This window comes from Heliangelus exortis, chromosome Z (assembly GCF_036169615.1).
Source record: "Heliangelus exortis chromosome Z, bHelExo1.hap1, whole genome shotgun sequence".
Lineage (NCBI taxonomy): Eukaryota > Metazoa > Chordata > Aves > Apodiformes > Trochilidae > Heliangelus > Heliangelus exortis.
The window spans coordinates 62,439,053-62,453,212 of NC_092454.1; the positions used below are offsets into that span (position 1 = coordinate 62,439,053).

Genomic DNA, 14,160 nt, shown 5'->3' on the forward strand with positions numbered 1-14,160 from the left:
AGGGGTGTTGGAACAAGGTGATCTTAAAGGTCTCTTCCAACCCTGAAAATTCTATGATTCATTCCAGATCATATATAAGATAAATACTATATTTACAACATAAATGGTTTACATTAAGCAGCTACTTCTCAAAAAGCAGTTACTTCAAAGCTTCTGCTCTCGGAGTCCCTCTGTAGTGAAACACTTTTGATTAACAGTAGCAGATAATACAGTACCCTCTGTTTGTAGACATAATTAATATCAAAGATTTGCTCCAGAAATCTATAACTATGGAAGTGTAAAGTGAGACAGGCTTTTGTAGTTGTTTGATTTTTTTGTTTTTTTTTTTCATATTGCTTTGTGGGAGATTAAAAGAAAATGTTTGCAGTTGATAGATGTATTTGTTCATTCCTGACAAGTCTCTCTTGGGTTTAACTTTTTGCATGTTTGGTTAAAAAAAAAAAAAAAAAAAAAAAAAAAGATGTTCTAATTAACTCTAGATTCCTTGGTTTTGCACACAAGCCTGACTACATTTTACCAAACAGGATGTGTGTTATGGCCCATCTTTGTTCACTAACTCTGAGTCTACACTGACGCACATCTGAGAGGATCACAAAATGTTTGAGGTTGGAGAGGATCTCTGAAGGACATCTGTCCCAATTCCCCTGCTGAAGCAGGGCCACCTAAAGTCAGTTTCCCAGAACTATATCCAGATAGCTTTGGGCTATCTCCAACATGGGAAGCTCAACAGCCTCTCTGGGCAATATGCCAGTGTTCAGTCACCCTCACAGTAAAAAAGTGTTTCCTGGTGTTCAGATGGAGCACATGTCAGTTTGTGCCCATTGCATTCTTGTCATCACTGGTCACCACTGAAAGAGACTGGTTTTGTGATTTTCACATCCTCCACTTGGGTATCTACGTACATTTATGAGCTCACCTGAGCCTTCTCCAGGATGAGCAGTTCCAGCTCTCTCAGCCTCTCATGATATGTAAGGTGCTCTTGTCCATCATCTTTGTAGCCCTTTGCTGAGCTTCCTCTAGTATGTCTGTGCCTCTTCTGTGCTGACGAGACCACAACTGTACTCAGTACTCCAGATGAGGTCTCACCAGTGCTGAGTAAAGGGGAAGGATCAGCTCTCTCCACCTGCTGGCAGCATCTTCTTCTAATGCAGCTCAGGACATCATTTGCCTTGTTTGCTGCAAGGACACACTGATCACCTTGGTGTCCATCAGTAGCCCCAGGTCCTTTTCTGCAAAACTGCTTTCCAGCTGGGCACTCACTGTATACTGCATAGGGTTATTCTTCCTCAGGTTCAAGATTTTGCATTTCCATGTTGAACTTCCAGAGGTTCCCATCAGCCCATCTCTGATGAGTACCTGCTGAGGTACCTCTGGATGGCAGTACCACACTCTGGTGCATCAACCACCTCTAGTTCTGTGCCACCTGCAAACTTGCTGAGGGTGCATTCTGCCATATCACACAGAACATCAATTATGATGACGAATGGTATTGGGAGACAGTACTGATCCTGGTGTACATCACCACTGTCCTCCAACTACACTTTGAATCATTGATTGCAACTCTGTTGAGTTTGGCTGTTAAGAGTTTTCAGTTCACTATACTATCAACTCATTTATCCCATACTTCATCAGCTTCTCTATGATGATCTTATGGGAGACACGATCATTCAAACAAAATTGAGAGTTTAAGCCCTGTGTTGGTGACAGTTATCAGATCACTCTGATTTCCTCAGAAAATACTGAGGCAGCACAGTTACAGTGTTTCCCACTCTGCCTTCAAAAATATGCTCCTTATTGTGGAATTTGGTTGTGAAAGCAAACATTAAAAAAGCACAGCCCTGACCTGGTGTCATGTCATCTGAACTCTTCCAAAATCCTCCAGGTAACACCACTCACAGAGATACCTATTTGTCACCTGGGTCTTTCTATTTCTCCTCATGAGTCCCTGCAACTGGAGGGACAGAGGAGAACACTATTGTGTTCTTGATCCCTTAAACAGTCATTCCAAGGCTCTGAAGTCACTCTTAAATGCTCTCAGATTTATTCACAGGTGCCTACCCAAAAAACTGCTAATTGGTAATAATCTGAAGGCTGTACCATGGTAGGAAGTCTCCTCATTACATCATTAACCCAAGCCTCAGAGAGGCAACAGACATCCCTAAGAACGGGATCCAGTAGACACATTCAGCTTCCTGCCCCCTGCATAAGAGAGTCTCCTATGACAACAACCAATCTTCTTTTTTTTCTTTATGGATGTGGTTTTAATGCAGAGCATAGGCTGACTAAACCTCGGTTACACCTCCAACCTAGACAAACCACTGTCCCTGGCATTGCTTCATTTCTCTTGCAGAGCCCTTCACCAGTTATGCAAGGGCACCTGCAAAGGTGGAGCAGTCATGGAGGAGACGCACTTGCTGTGCCACATGGGAACCTGTTGTCCTTGCCTTGTATCCTTAAAGTTTCCATGTTCTGCTGGGTGGAGAGGGCAGAGAATTCTCTCTATCCTGTGTCTTGCCTACCTAACAGACCTGTCCTGGAGAAGCCAGGGTGCAGTTCCAGTAGTCCAGCTGCCTCTCAGACTCTCTGGTATTCCTCAACCTCTCCTCCTCCCAGAATTCTGTCACTAAGCTCAAAAGTTCCTCTTCCTGGGTTCACCTCCCACAGGTGTAGTCACTGACATTGTCTGGTACTGGCATAAGAATTTGGCATACCCTGCAGTCTGACAGCTGGGGAGATGGAGATGAACTTTTAAGTTTGCAAATAACCGCTGTGAAAATGGCAGTGTGGGTGGCTAAATGAAAGAGAAAACAGTGGACTTGCTTAGTCATAAGATACAGTCACGGTGATAAGTCTTCCAAACACACAAAATTGATTTTAAAACAGCTCAGTACCCATCCCAGGAGACTTTTTTTTCCTTTTTTTTTTGTATATGAATTTTCTCATATATCTGTTGTCCTTGAGAAATTTCTGAAGAGCTAAGTTTATCCTTAACTTATACCTAGCAACACTTTCTGTGGAAAGATAAGCACTCACAAATGGTGCTGCAAACTGGATAGGACTATAGGTAACAGATATATCCACAGAATGAAACAGCTGCTATAGTCTTTCAGGAGACCATGCAGCTTGCCTCAGATCCATTATGGTAAAAAGGCTTGACTCTTGGGGAACTCTGCAAACATCTCCCATCCCTACCAACACTGCTGTGGAAAATCCAGCCTTGAAAGAAGATTCAGACACACAATCAATGTCCAGTGTCTTGGAGACTGTTTCAAATTATATCCAATTCTAGTCCCATTAGCCCAGTTCAAGTAGTCTAGTGCAGTGCCTTGGATGGAGCACAAATACTCCTTAAAGCTTGTACAATGTCACCTTTCAACCATTTATGCTCTCACTGCATCCTAATGTCACAGCATTAACAGTACAGCTTGTAAAGCAGAACATGATAGCTTTTGCTGCTTTTCTGATTCTACAGTGTCTGCATTCCACATGTTCTCATGCCTATAGAGAGAGAAGCTGATATACCTTTTTACTCCAGGCTAACAGATGTGGATAGGAAATAAGTAGCTAAAGCAGAAACAGACACACACAAATCCTTCTCACCAACATTAATGAAGGAATGAAGACCGTGAACCTGAAAATGATGAGAGAACAGAAATGTTGAAAAAAACAAAGGGAGAAGCCCAATTCAGCCCAGTATGTAGATAGAGCTAGCATTTCTTTACTCTTTTTTAGAGAATTTGCTGCTTATTAGAAAGTTCAGAGACTAAGACAAGTTAAGACCATCTAAAAATACAGTAGGCTGTTTGTGCTGTGAAATAACATCCCACTGTAGGTACACTGCTTGATGTAATCCTGCACATCCTCACAGAACCTTATTAGAAGATAATCAGAGTGCTGGAACACCTCTCCTGTGAGAACAGGCTGGGACAGTTGGAGTTGTTCAGCCTGGAGAAGAGAAAGCTTTGGGGAGACTTCATAGAGGTCTTTCAGTATTTGAAGTGGCTACAGAAAAGCTGGGGAGGGACTTTTTACATGGGTGCAGAGTGATAGGATGAGAGAGAATGGTTTCAAACTGAAAGAGGGTAATTCAGTTTAGATATTAGGAAGAATTTCTTTCCCATGTGGGTGGCACAGGTTGTTCAGGGAAGCTGTGGTTGCCTTATCCCTAGAAGTGTTCAAGGCCAGAATGGATGGGGCTTTGAGTAACATGGTCTAGTGGAAGGTGTCCCTGCCCGTGTAGGGGACCTGGCATTAGATGATGTTTAAGGTTCCTTCAAACTCAAACCATTCCATGAATCTATGATTACCATCCAAGTATAGGTTAGTCTCTGGGGTGAGAACTGAGCCTCATTAGCAACAAGCCTCCTCAGAATTATGAAAGATTATAAGAACATATTGAATCACCATGGCTAGAAAGAGCCTTCAAGATAATGAAGTCCAAGGGTCAGACCTAAACCCCCATAACCACTAAATCATCTCCTGAATCACCACATCTACCCATTTTTTGAATACCCTAAGGATGGCAACTCCACCACCTCCCTGGGCAACCTGTTCCAATGCTTCCCCACTTGTTTGGTGAGGAAATTTTTTCTGATGTCCAATCTGCACCCCCACACACGCCTCCCCCCCCAGTGCAATTTGAACCCATTTCCTTTTTTTCCTATCTCTAGTCACTAGAGAGAAGAGGCCAACACCTGTCTCACTACAACCTCCTTTCAGATAGTTGTAGAGAGTGATACAGCTTCCTCTTATCCAGGCCAAACAGCCCCAGCTCCCTCATGTTATGTCTTCGTGTTACCTTTCATATTTAGAATAGAGTTAGACGTGGAAGAAATTAAGGGAAGGATGCACTGAATCTCTGTTTTGTGACAAATTAGTTTTGTGACAAATTTGTGACAAATTAGTAATGAAATTCCTTCATTAATGTAAATTGGTATTAAACCATCAAAGGAGAAGTGGAAATGAAAGATATATTGTCTTCAGAGTGTTCTCTAGTTTCTGCAAGAAATTATTCATAATTAAGATAACTTTTCCCCCTCTTCTTTCTTGCATTTCTTTCCCTGGAACCCACTGAACTTTATGTTTATAATCAGCATGGGTTTTTTATGATTCAAAAATTAAAAAACCCAAAAAAAAAACCAGTGGGTAGTTTGAGCATTATTAAGCAGTGATTTAATCTGGCAAGGAACATTTCAATCTGCATTCACTATTCCATAGCTCACAGGTTAAGTAAGAAATGTTTATCTTTCTGAATATTTGACACACATAAGCTTTCCCAGGAAACAAAACAAGGAAATTTCAGGAAACTAATTCTATGTTGACATTTCCAAAACTGAACTTTTCAATGAACTTGACTCATACAACATTTTTCTTATGTCTAATGAAAGACTTTTCTATCCATTTTTACCTCTTAATCTTAGTACTGACAAGGCAGACTGATAAAAGCTAACAAATACATAAAAAATATCACACCAAGAAAAATATACAAAAGCCCCATCAAACAGGCAACTTATGCTTCTATTTAAATCCAATAAAACAGACTGAAAACCCCAACAAAAGTTTCCAGGGTGGCAAGTGAATTATTTAAAGGCTTCTTCCGGATTTTGCTGGTCAGATTTATCTTCATCATCTTAATTAAACTTGTGCTCAGTATGAATCCAGTCTATCTTCATCATCTATATAAACTTTAGTAAAGAGACAACTTCGTTTACACAATCTGAGATAAAGATGTAATTTCTGCAGACATTTGTAGAAAGTATAAATTCAAATATATTTTACAGATTAAGAAAATAACCTATATTGTTACTTTCTTTGGTAATGACAAAACACTAAACACAATGAACACAGAAATTTCAGGGTGATATTCCATATTGAGTTACAGAGCTATGTAGACACTGCAAAGTTAGCAGCAAAGCCATCAACAGCAGGACAACTATTTTTAACCCTTTAGTGTAAAGTATTAGGATTCTTAGCTCACAAAAAGGCGAGTTAATAGGAAAATACAGAAAACAGGAAAATATCCAGCTCTTAAAAACCTCAGTTTTGTAAGAAAAGTATGGTCTAGCAGATATAAAATACTGAATAAGCTATAGCCTATGTTTCTTCAGGTGGCAACAGTGTTGGTTTTCATCACTGGAGGTGGTTGGGTTTTTTTAGATTGGGGCTTGGTTTTGATGTTGTAAGATCCACTCCAGCTTCTTCAGGGAGAATATTTCTGCTGCTGAAAAAGTCATTTAACCTCTATATATCTTAGCTATAGTCTCTGAAAAAAAATGCCTATTAACAAAAATCTTCCCAGAAAATTGTTAACCAATTGTAATTGGTTAACCTCTTGAAGATATTTGGATGAAAGATGGTGCATTAGAGCTTGACACTGACTTCCCCACATCAGGCAGCAGACAACTAATGCAAACCAAGCCACGGATATATTGAAGTACCCAAAATGGAGGAAAAAATGTTCCTGCCTCTCACATTTACTAGCTTCTGATTTTTAACAGAAGAAAGAAAATATGTTGTACAGAGTTTAGCTGTGGTAGCTGCAGCCTCAATGAATATGATAGAAAAAATAAAAGTTTTAAGAACAGGTTCTCTCTGATTTCTTTCTCTTGAGGTAGGTATCTCTGGCTTCTGTTGCTCATCTAGGATATCTTGAATACAATGCTCGATTTCACATTTTGGATGTGAAATTCGCAGTTCAATGTGTTTAGTAAAATACTGAAAAGTAACCTATACTTTCACACAGTATCACAGAGTTTTAGGGCTGGAAGGGACCTTGAGATATTATTGATTCCTGCCAGAGCAGGATCACTTAGTGTAGGTCACACAGTAACACATCCAGGTGGGTTTTGAATGTCTCCAGAAAAGGGAATTCTGCAACCTCCCTGGGCAGCCTTGTGCCAGTGTTTTGTCACAGGCATAGTGAAAAAGCTTTTTCTTATGTTTCCATGGAACCTCCTATGCTCCAGCTTGCACCCATTACCCTTGTCCTATCATTGGCCATCACTGAGAAGAGCCTGGCTCCACCCTCCTGACACTCACCTTTACTTATTTATAAACATTAATGAGGTTGCCCTCGGTCTTCTCCAAGATGAAGAGCCCCAGCTCCCTCAGCCTTTCCTCATAAGAGAAGTCCTCATCTTGGTCACTCTGCACTGGACTCTTTCAAGCTGTTCCCTGTTCTTGAACGGAGGGGCCCAGAACTGGACACAATATTCCAGATGTTGCCACACCAGGGCAGAGTAAAGGGGGAGGAGAACCTCTCTCCACCTACTAACCACCCCCCTTCTAATGCACCTCAGGATGCCATTGGCCTTCTTGGCCACAAGGGCACATTGTTGGCTCATTGTCATCCTTCCATCCACCAGCACCCCCAGGTCCCTTTCCCCCTATTGCTGCTCTCCAGCAGCTCAGTCCTTGACCTATACTGGTACCTGTTCTTCCCCAGGTGCAAGACTTTACACTTGCCCTTGTTGTAATTCATTAAATTTTTCCCTGCCCAACTCCCCAGCCTATCCAGGTCCCTCTGAATGGCAGCACAGCTTTCTGGGGTGTCAGCCACTCCTCCCAGCTTTGTGTCACCAGCAAACTTGCTGAGAAGACACTCTGTGCCATCACCAAGGTCATTGATAAAGATGTTGAACAGGACTGAACCCAGCACTGGTCCCTGAGGAACCCCACCAGTCACAGGTCTCCAGCTGGACTCTGCACCATTGGTCACCACTCTCTGGGCTCTATGGTGTAGCCAGTTCATAATCCATCTCACTGTCCATTCTTCTATCCCGCATTTCCTGAGCTTGCTCACGAGGATGTTATGGGAGACTGTGTCAAAAGCCTTGCTAAGGTCAAGGTAGACCACATCCACTGGTGTCCCTGCATCTACCCATTCAGTCACAGCATCATCTCCAACTCCCCCTGGTTATTCCCCATGCTCTGTGCACTGGTATATAAGCTCCTCAGAGAGGAAGTCAAGCAATTAGATTTCACTTTTGGTATCTGGCCATCCTCAGCCACTTCCCTGATTACTAATCAATTAGTGGGCCCCATGCTTTTGTGTTTGGTGAGATTATTAGCGCCTTCCCCCTTCAAACCTTATTTAAAGCCCTTTCTATGAGCCCTGCCAACTCACAGCCAAAAGTCCTTTTCCGTCTCCTGGATAACTCTGCACCATCCTGTGCCAGAAGGTCTGGTGCCATGTAAACATCTCCCTGGTCAAAAAAAACCGCAAAATGCAGCCTATGGACCAGCCTCTAAGTCACCCATTGACCAGGTGTGCTTCAGCATTCCCTGCCAGTAAACAAATTGAGGAAAACGCCACCGGTGCTCCCAAACCCTCAACCATTCAGCCCAGCGCCCTCAAGTCCTTTGTCAGTGTCTTGGGACTTCTCTTGGTAACCTCGTCACTGCCCACCTGCATGACCAGTAAGGGGCAGCAGTCAGAGTGTTCTACCAGAGCTGGGAGCTTCCTTCTAACACCTCTGACCTGAGCCCCAGGGCGACAGCGGAGTTCCCTATGGGATGGGTCTGGCCGGCACACCGGGCCCGCTGTTCCCCTCAGAAGGGAATCCCCTATGACATTTACCCTTCTTTTTATTTTTTAAAGGAGCAGTCCTAATGCACGAGGCTGTCTGTCTCAGCAACTCCTTGGATGAACTTTTATCAACATCCTCATCAGATGGGTCCTCCAGTTCCAGTGCCCCATATCTACTGTGAAGAGGCACCAAGGAAAAGAGGGGGGGGAGGGGAACAGGACAGGAAGAGACTCACCTGCCACCCCTGGGAGGGACCTGTTCCCATTCACCCCACTACTCTGGTTCCTTCCCTCTGCCTGATGATGGAGGGGCTGGGGGGAGGGCAGGGGGTCCCCTGCTTTTTGCAGCACCTCCCCCTGCTGCCTGTGCCTCAAGGTGGGCAGCTTGTGGCTCCACCGATCTATCTCCCTTTCATGTTACCAAATACTCCTCAACATATCTCTCTCTCTCTGTCTCTTTCTCTCTCCAATCTCTCCCTCCCCTCCCTCTCTCCCTCTCTCTTTCCCCGTGCTTTGCACCCCCCTTTTTTTTTTTTTTTTTTTTTTTTTTTTTTTCTGTTGCTGAGATTTACTTTAGATTTGATTCCTCATTTCTGTGCTAAGGACTAATCTATTCTTTCTCACACTCCAAATTTTTTGCACTTCAAAAAACTTCCTTCTAGTTCTGAACTCAAAAAATGAACTCAAAACTGTTGTTGAAAAAGAAAAAACCAAATCAAACCAAACCAAGCAAACAAAAAAAATCCAAACAAAAATACAAAACACAAAAAACAACGAACACAAATAACCCAGACAAAAACAAACAAACCAGCCAAAAAAACCCCTAAAAATAAATTTTTGGTGTTCATGGGAAAAAACTGTGGCCATACTTGTTCTGTATCAGTCCACAACCAAAATCTATCCACTTTCCTTCTAAGATGTTGAAATATTGAGCTGGAAAAGTTCTTGTTACCATGTGTGTGTAAACACCAAGTTTAATAATCCAGCTAAAAAAAGTATCTTGTGTTAATATAGCATTTCACATTGTGATGTGTAGAAATTAACTAATTAAATATCTTAATACCCCTCTGAGATAGGGCCTATTAAACATAAATACTAGACATGTAATTATATGTTCACAAATGCTGGATTTCTAAGTGTTCTCTTTAGCAATTAGTAGACAACACATTTTATAAATATTTATTTTTTAATCTATGTTTTCAGTTAGCTAATATACTGCCATCAGTTATTTAAACGTTAGGTGACTCACTGTCACCCCAATAGCCTGACTAGAATAGGAAATGAAAATTCTGATGAGCAAACTCTCTTATATTTTAGTTCTAGTGTATTCTTCCTGTGACATGATCATTAGCAAAATTTTTCAGCACTGTCCAATATCCTGAGGACTGACTTAAGACTACCAAACCTCCATACTTTTTCATCATTTATCAGTTTGCAATGATTTGTACCAAATTTTGTGGCTGATGGACATTTACAATGAAGGCAAAGCAGCTACCTTATCACTGACAACTATAATTTTTCTAGAAGCACTTTCTGTCCTAAACTGTGACTCCCTTGGCTAGCACAGCATGTAGAGCAGCAAGTAAATACTCACCTCCCACCTAGCAGCCTATTTCATCTTCAAGACACATGAAAACCTGAAGCCAAAATGAAGCCAAAATGAAGAGATTCCTAAAAATATACTCTGTTCACTGGCCCTTTTAAGCTGAAACCATGGAAACTACTGGAAACTTCATCCTCAAGTAGGGCTGTTAAAACAACCTCATTTTTGAGACAGAATTGCAAAAAATGACAGGAAAAAGTTTCAGCAGATGTCTTTCCTTCTTGTGGGAATTACATCTCCATAAAACTTGAGGTAACAGATGTGAGAATCAGGGATTCCTATGACCTTCCTCCTCTTTAGGGTTGTATTGGGCAAGTGAGGATGTACTAAGCAAAGCATACCAGAAAGCATCATGTCCAAGATGCAAGTGCATTGGGTAAACAAGTGTATTTGGAAAACAACTGGATGATATATCAGGCTCAAAGAATTTTAGTAAATGACTGGCAGCCAGTCACCAGTGAGTCCCCATGGCTCAATTTTAGGACCGGTGCTCTTTGAAGATGTTCTAAAAGAACTTGATGCAGAAGTTGGATGGTTCCTAAGTGAGTTTGCTAATGATAGGAGGAGCTGTGGACTCCCTCAGGAGCAAAGAGGCCTTACAGAGAGATGTAGATAGGCTAGAGAGCTGGCAATTAGCAACCATCTGACAATTAAAAAGAGCAAGTGCCAGATTCTGCACCTGCACTTGGTAACCTTGGTCAGATGTAGAAAATGTACAGGGGCCCTGGTGAGTGTAGCTGGGGTAGTAATAGTTTGATCCTCAGCCACCTAAATGAACAGGATCATGCATCTCCTTCAAACAACAGGGCTTTGTGCCTTGAAATCGTAGTCATTTTATCTCCTCTATTAGCTGAAGTCAGGAAAATGGATGTACCTAGGTCTGTCTGTATAGATGTATGTATGTGTGGGCTTGCACACTTGTGTACATTCTGTTTAATGGGGAGAGGGAGAGAGGGACAGAGCATGAGTGAGCTGTCAGATGTCTGTTGTACCCTGGCAAAAGCACAGCAGAAGGAAATATCAGAAAGAAGGAAAAAAAAACCCCAAACAAACACCCAACAGGATAGGCTAGCATCCTGTAGGACATATGAAGTGCTAAAGTTAGAAAAGTCATTGTGCTCTTGCTGGTGTATTGGAATTTCTTGTGCATGTTCAGGGCATTTGTACCACACCAGTTATTCCCCAGTAGCAACAGCTACAAGAAGATATCCTAGACCCAAGGAACTCATCACACCAGGAGAGGCTTTATGTTGACAGAAGAAAACATTTTTTTGCAATGGAAAAAACATTCACTAGAACAGTCTCCCCTGGTATGCAGCAGAGTCCCCATGGAACTGGAATGGGGGCAACAAATGAGAGCCTCCAGGCCCTCTTCAGCCCCTGCTTCATAAGTCCTGGGGTACCCCTCTAGGGCTGCTGGTGGCATGGCCTCTTGTGGGGCTGGGAAGAGTCCTGGGGCTGCAGGGCTCCCCTCTTTGGGAGGTGCTGGGACGCCCCGGGTGAGTGTTCCCTGACCCAGCTGGGAGGAGAGGGGCTGCAGCTGCCACCCTGTCCAGAGGGACCTGCCACTGCCACCTCTGGCTCCTCCTGGAGCTGCTCCTGCTCTGCAGGCATGGGCACAGATTGGGGGCAGCTGAGACCACTGCAGGGGGCTGGCTCTGACGAGCTGGGTTGCTCCTCCACGTGGGAACTTGCCAGGCTGCTGGAGAAGGCCAGGATGGATTCAGGAGCCCTGCTGTGGGAGGCCGTGGGGCTGGAGCTGGCTGCAGGGCTGGCAGTGGGGCTGTGGCCAGATGCAGGACTGGTGGTAGAGCTGGGGCCCCTGTCAGAGCTGGAGGTGGAGCTGGGGGTGGTGTCAGAGCTGTTGGTAGAGCTGGGTGTGGTTGCAGGGTTTTGCTGTGCCAGGTGCTGCTGGAGCTCCCTGGCACACACTTCTGATGCTGTTTCAATGAGCTGGCGCACGAATGTCTCTGGGTTTCCTGGCACACAGTACTGCAGGTCCTCCAGCAATAGCTCCTCGTCCAGCCCATACTCACACAGACGAGCCACAACGGTGACCTCTACCACATGCATCATCCACCATGTATTCTCAAAGATCACCCTAAGCTCCCTTCGAAGCCACGGCATCAGGGGCCTGAAGTTAAATGGGTGACTTCTGAAAAAGTCTGCCCAGACCTCAGGGGGGAAGCCACCCACCAGAGGCCTGGGCACTGGCTCTACAGCCACCTGCTCATCCTCCTCATCTTCAGCCCAGGGCTCTGTAGGGTCTGAAGCGGTGAACGTCAGAAAATCATCATCTGAGCGCTCAGAGAACCTGATGGACGTCATCTCTGCCCTGCAAAGGGGGCAGCTTTTTTTCTGTTGTAGCCAGCGCATTGCACAGCCCAGGCAAAATTGGTGCCTGCAGGGTGACAGGGAGGCAATGCCCTCCTCGTGGCTGTAGCAGATGGGGCAGCACCACTGCCTCTCATCGGCCATGCTCCCTGCACGCTGTGGTGGGCTGGCGAGCGCTGAGGATGAGCAGCTGCTCCCTCTGGCAGGTGCCGCAGCGGCGGGTGTTGTGTGCTGCAAGAGGGAGAGAGAGCAGGGTCACTTGGTGTCCCGGGGAGGGGAGGCAGACATGCCCAGGTCCCTGGGGAAGGACACCCTCCCGGACCCCGTGGTTTCCCCAGCGCTCCCTGCCAGGCAGGGCCAGGCTCGGGCTGTGGGGCCGGCAGCTCCCTGAGCCCCATCCCTGAGCCACCCCAGGGCTGCCCCAGGAGGACGTTTCCCCACACAGCTCACCTCTGCTGCTGCAAGCACACCGCGCAGTGCCCGGCTGCCTGAACCAGGCAGGGCCGGGGAAACACAAAGGATGGCTCTGGCTCGGGCACCCAGAGCTGCCAACAGCAGCTCCCAAAGCAGCAGCAGCACCAGCACCACAGGAAGCCTCGCTCAAGACTCCAGACCTCGCACGGAGCCAGACTGAGCCAGGCTCTGCTGGTACCCCGTGGTAAGCAGCCAGGGATGTGAGGTCACAGTGTGTCCCTTGTTTCTGCCGACTGATGTCTCAGTGTTCCATCTGCCCCAGCTTAATCATGGAACCATGGAACCATCCAGCTGTGATGGGAGGGGGTGCCTAGAGGAGATTATCTAGCACCTTGTCCAACTGTGTCCCCCCCTGATGGGGACTCTGCTTCATTCCTTGTGGAGTGTTTGAAAGGACCTTGGGCCATCATTCAGTACAACTGTCTGACCGCTGCAGGGCTGATCAAAAGTTAATGCATGTTTTTAGGACCATTGTCCAACTGCCTCTTGAACACTGACAGGCTTGGGTAATTGACCACGTCTCTTTAAGCAGCCTGTCCCAGTGTTTGAAATGGTAAAGAATGGTAAAGACTGTTGATTCCGAGCCTCTACTGGTGTAGCTTTGAGCCGTTCCCACACATCCTATCACAAGATCCCAGGGAGATCTCAGCACCTCCCTATCTACTTTCCCTCCTCAGGAAGCTGCAAAGACCAATGCAGTCACCCCTCAGCCTCCTTTTCTTCAAACTAGACAAGCTCAGACGCCTTGATCACTCCTCACACGACAAACCTCCCTGCCCTTTCAGTACCTTTTTTTCCTTTTCCTGGATGCAGCACCTCAACATCCTTCTTAAATGGAAGGGTCCAGAACTGCACACAGCACAGCCTTCTGCTATGTCAGCCACTCCTCCCTGTTCTGTGCCATCAGCAAATGCACTGACAGCGCATTCTGTTCCCTACTCCAGATCACTGATGAAAATATTGAATAATACTGACAGGTACATTTTCACTAGAAAATCTGAATGATAGAGACATAAGTATTTATGCCTAAATTCATAATCAGCAATTCATAATCAGGATTGGATGACCATAAAGATAATTTGGAGCAGTCTAAGACAGTGGTTAATACCAGATAATAAGAGAATCACCTTCATAATTTTGTGTCATCATGAATTTTGCTACCTCATTCCTTGATGAATTTTGCAGATCAATAATATATCAAACACAAGACCTATTAAGGAAT

The 14,160-nt window shown here is 44.7% G+C and overlaps 1 protein-coding gene across 1 annotated transcript; it reads right to left on the reverse strand.

The window, feature by feature from the left end:
* Nucleotides 1-11,352: 11,352 nt before the first annotated feature.
* On the reverse strand, nt 11,353-13,070 carry LOC139789807 (E3 ubiquitin-protein ligase Topors-like). The gene is made up of 2 exons (XM_071730878.1): nt 12,915-13,070; nt 11,353-12,695 (listed from the first exon to the last, which is right to left on the reverse strand). Exon 2 carries the CDS (start codon nt 12,606-12,608, stop codon nt 11,538-11,540), a length of 1,071 nt encoding a protein of 356 aa, XP_071586979.1. The 5' UTR covers nt 12,609-12,695; nt 12,915-13,070; the 3' UTR covers nt 11,353-11,537.
* Nucleotides 13,071-14,160: the final 1,090 nt, after the last annotated feature.

Excerpts from the sequence above, each read along its gene's own strand:
- LOC139789807 (XM_071730878.1), bottom strand. The coding sequence starts at position 12,608 with ATGGCCGATGAGAGGCAGTGGTGCTGCCCCATCTGCTACAGCCACGAG.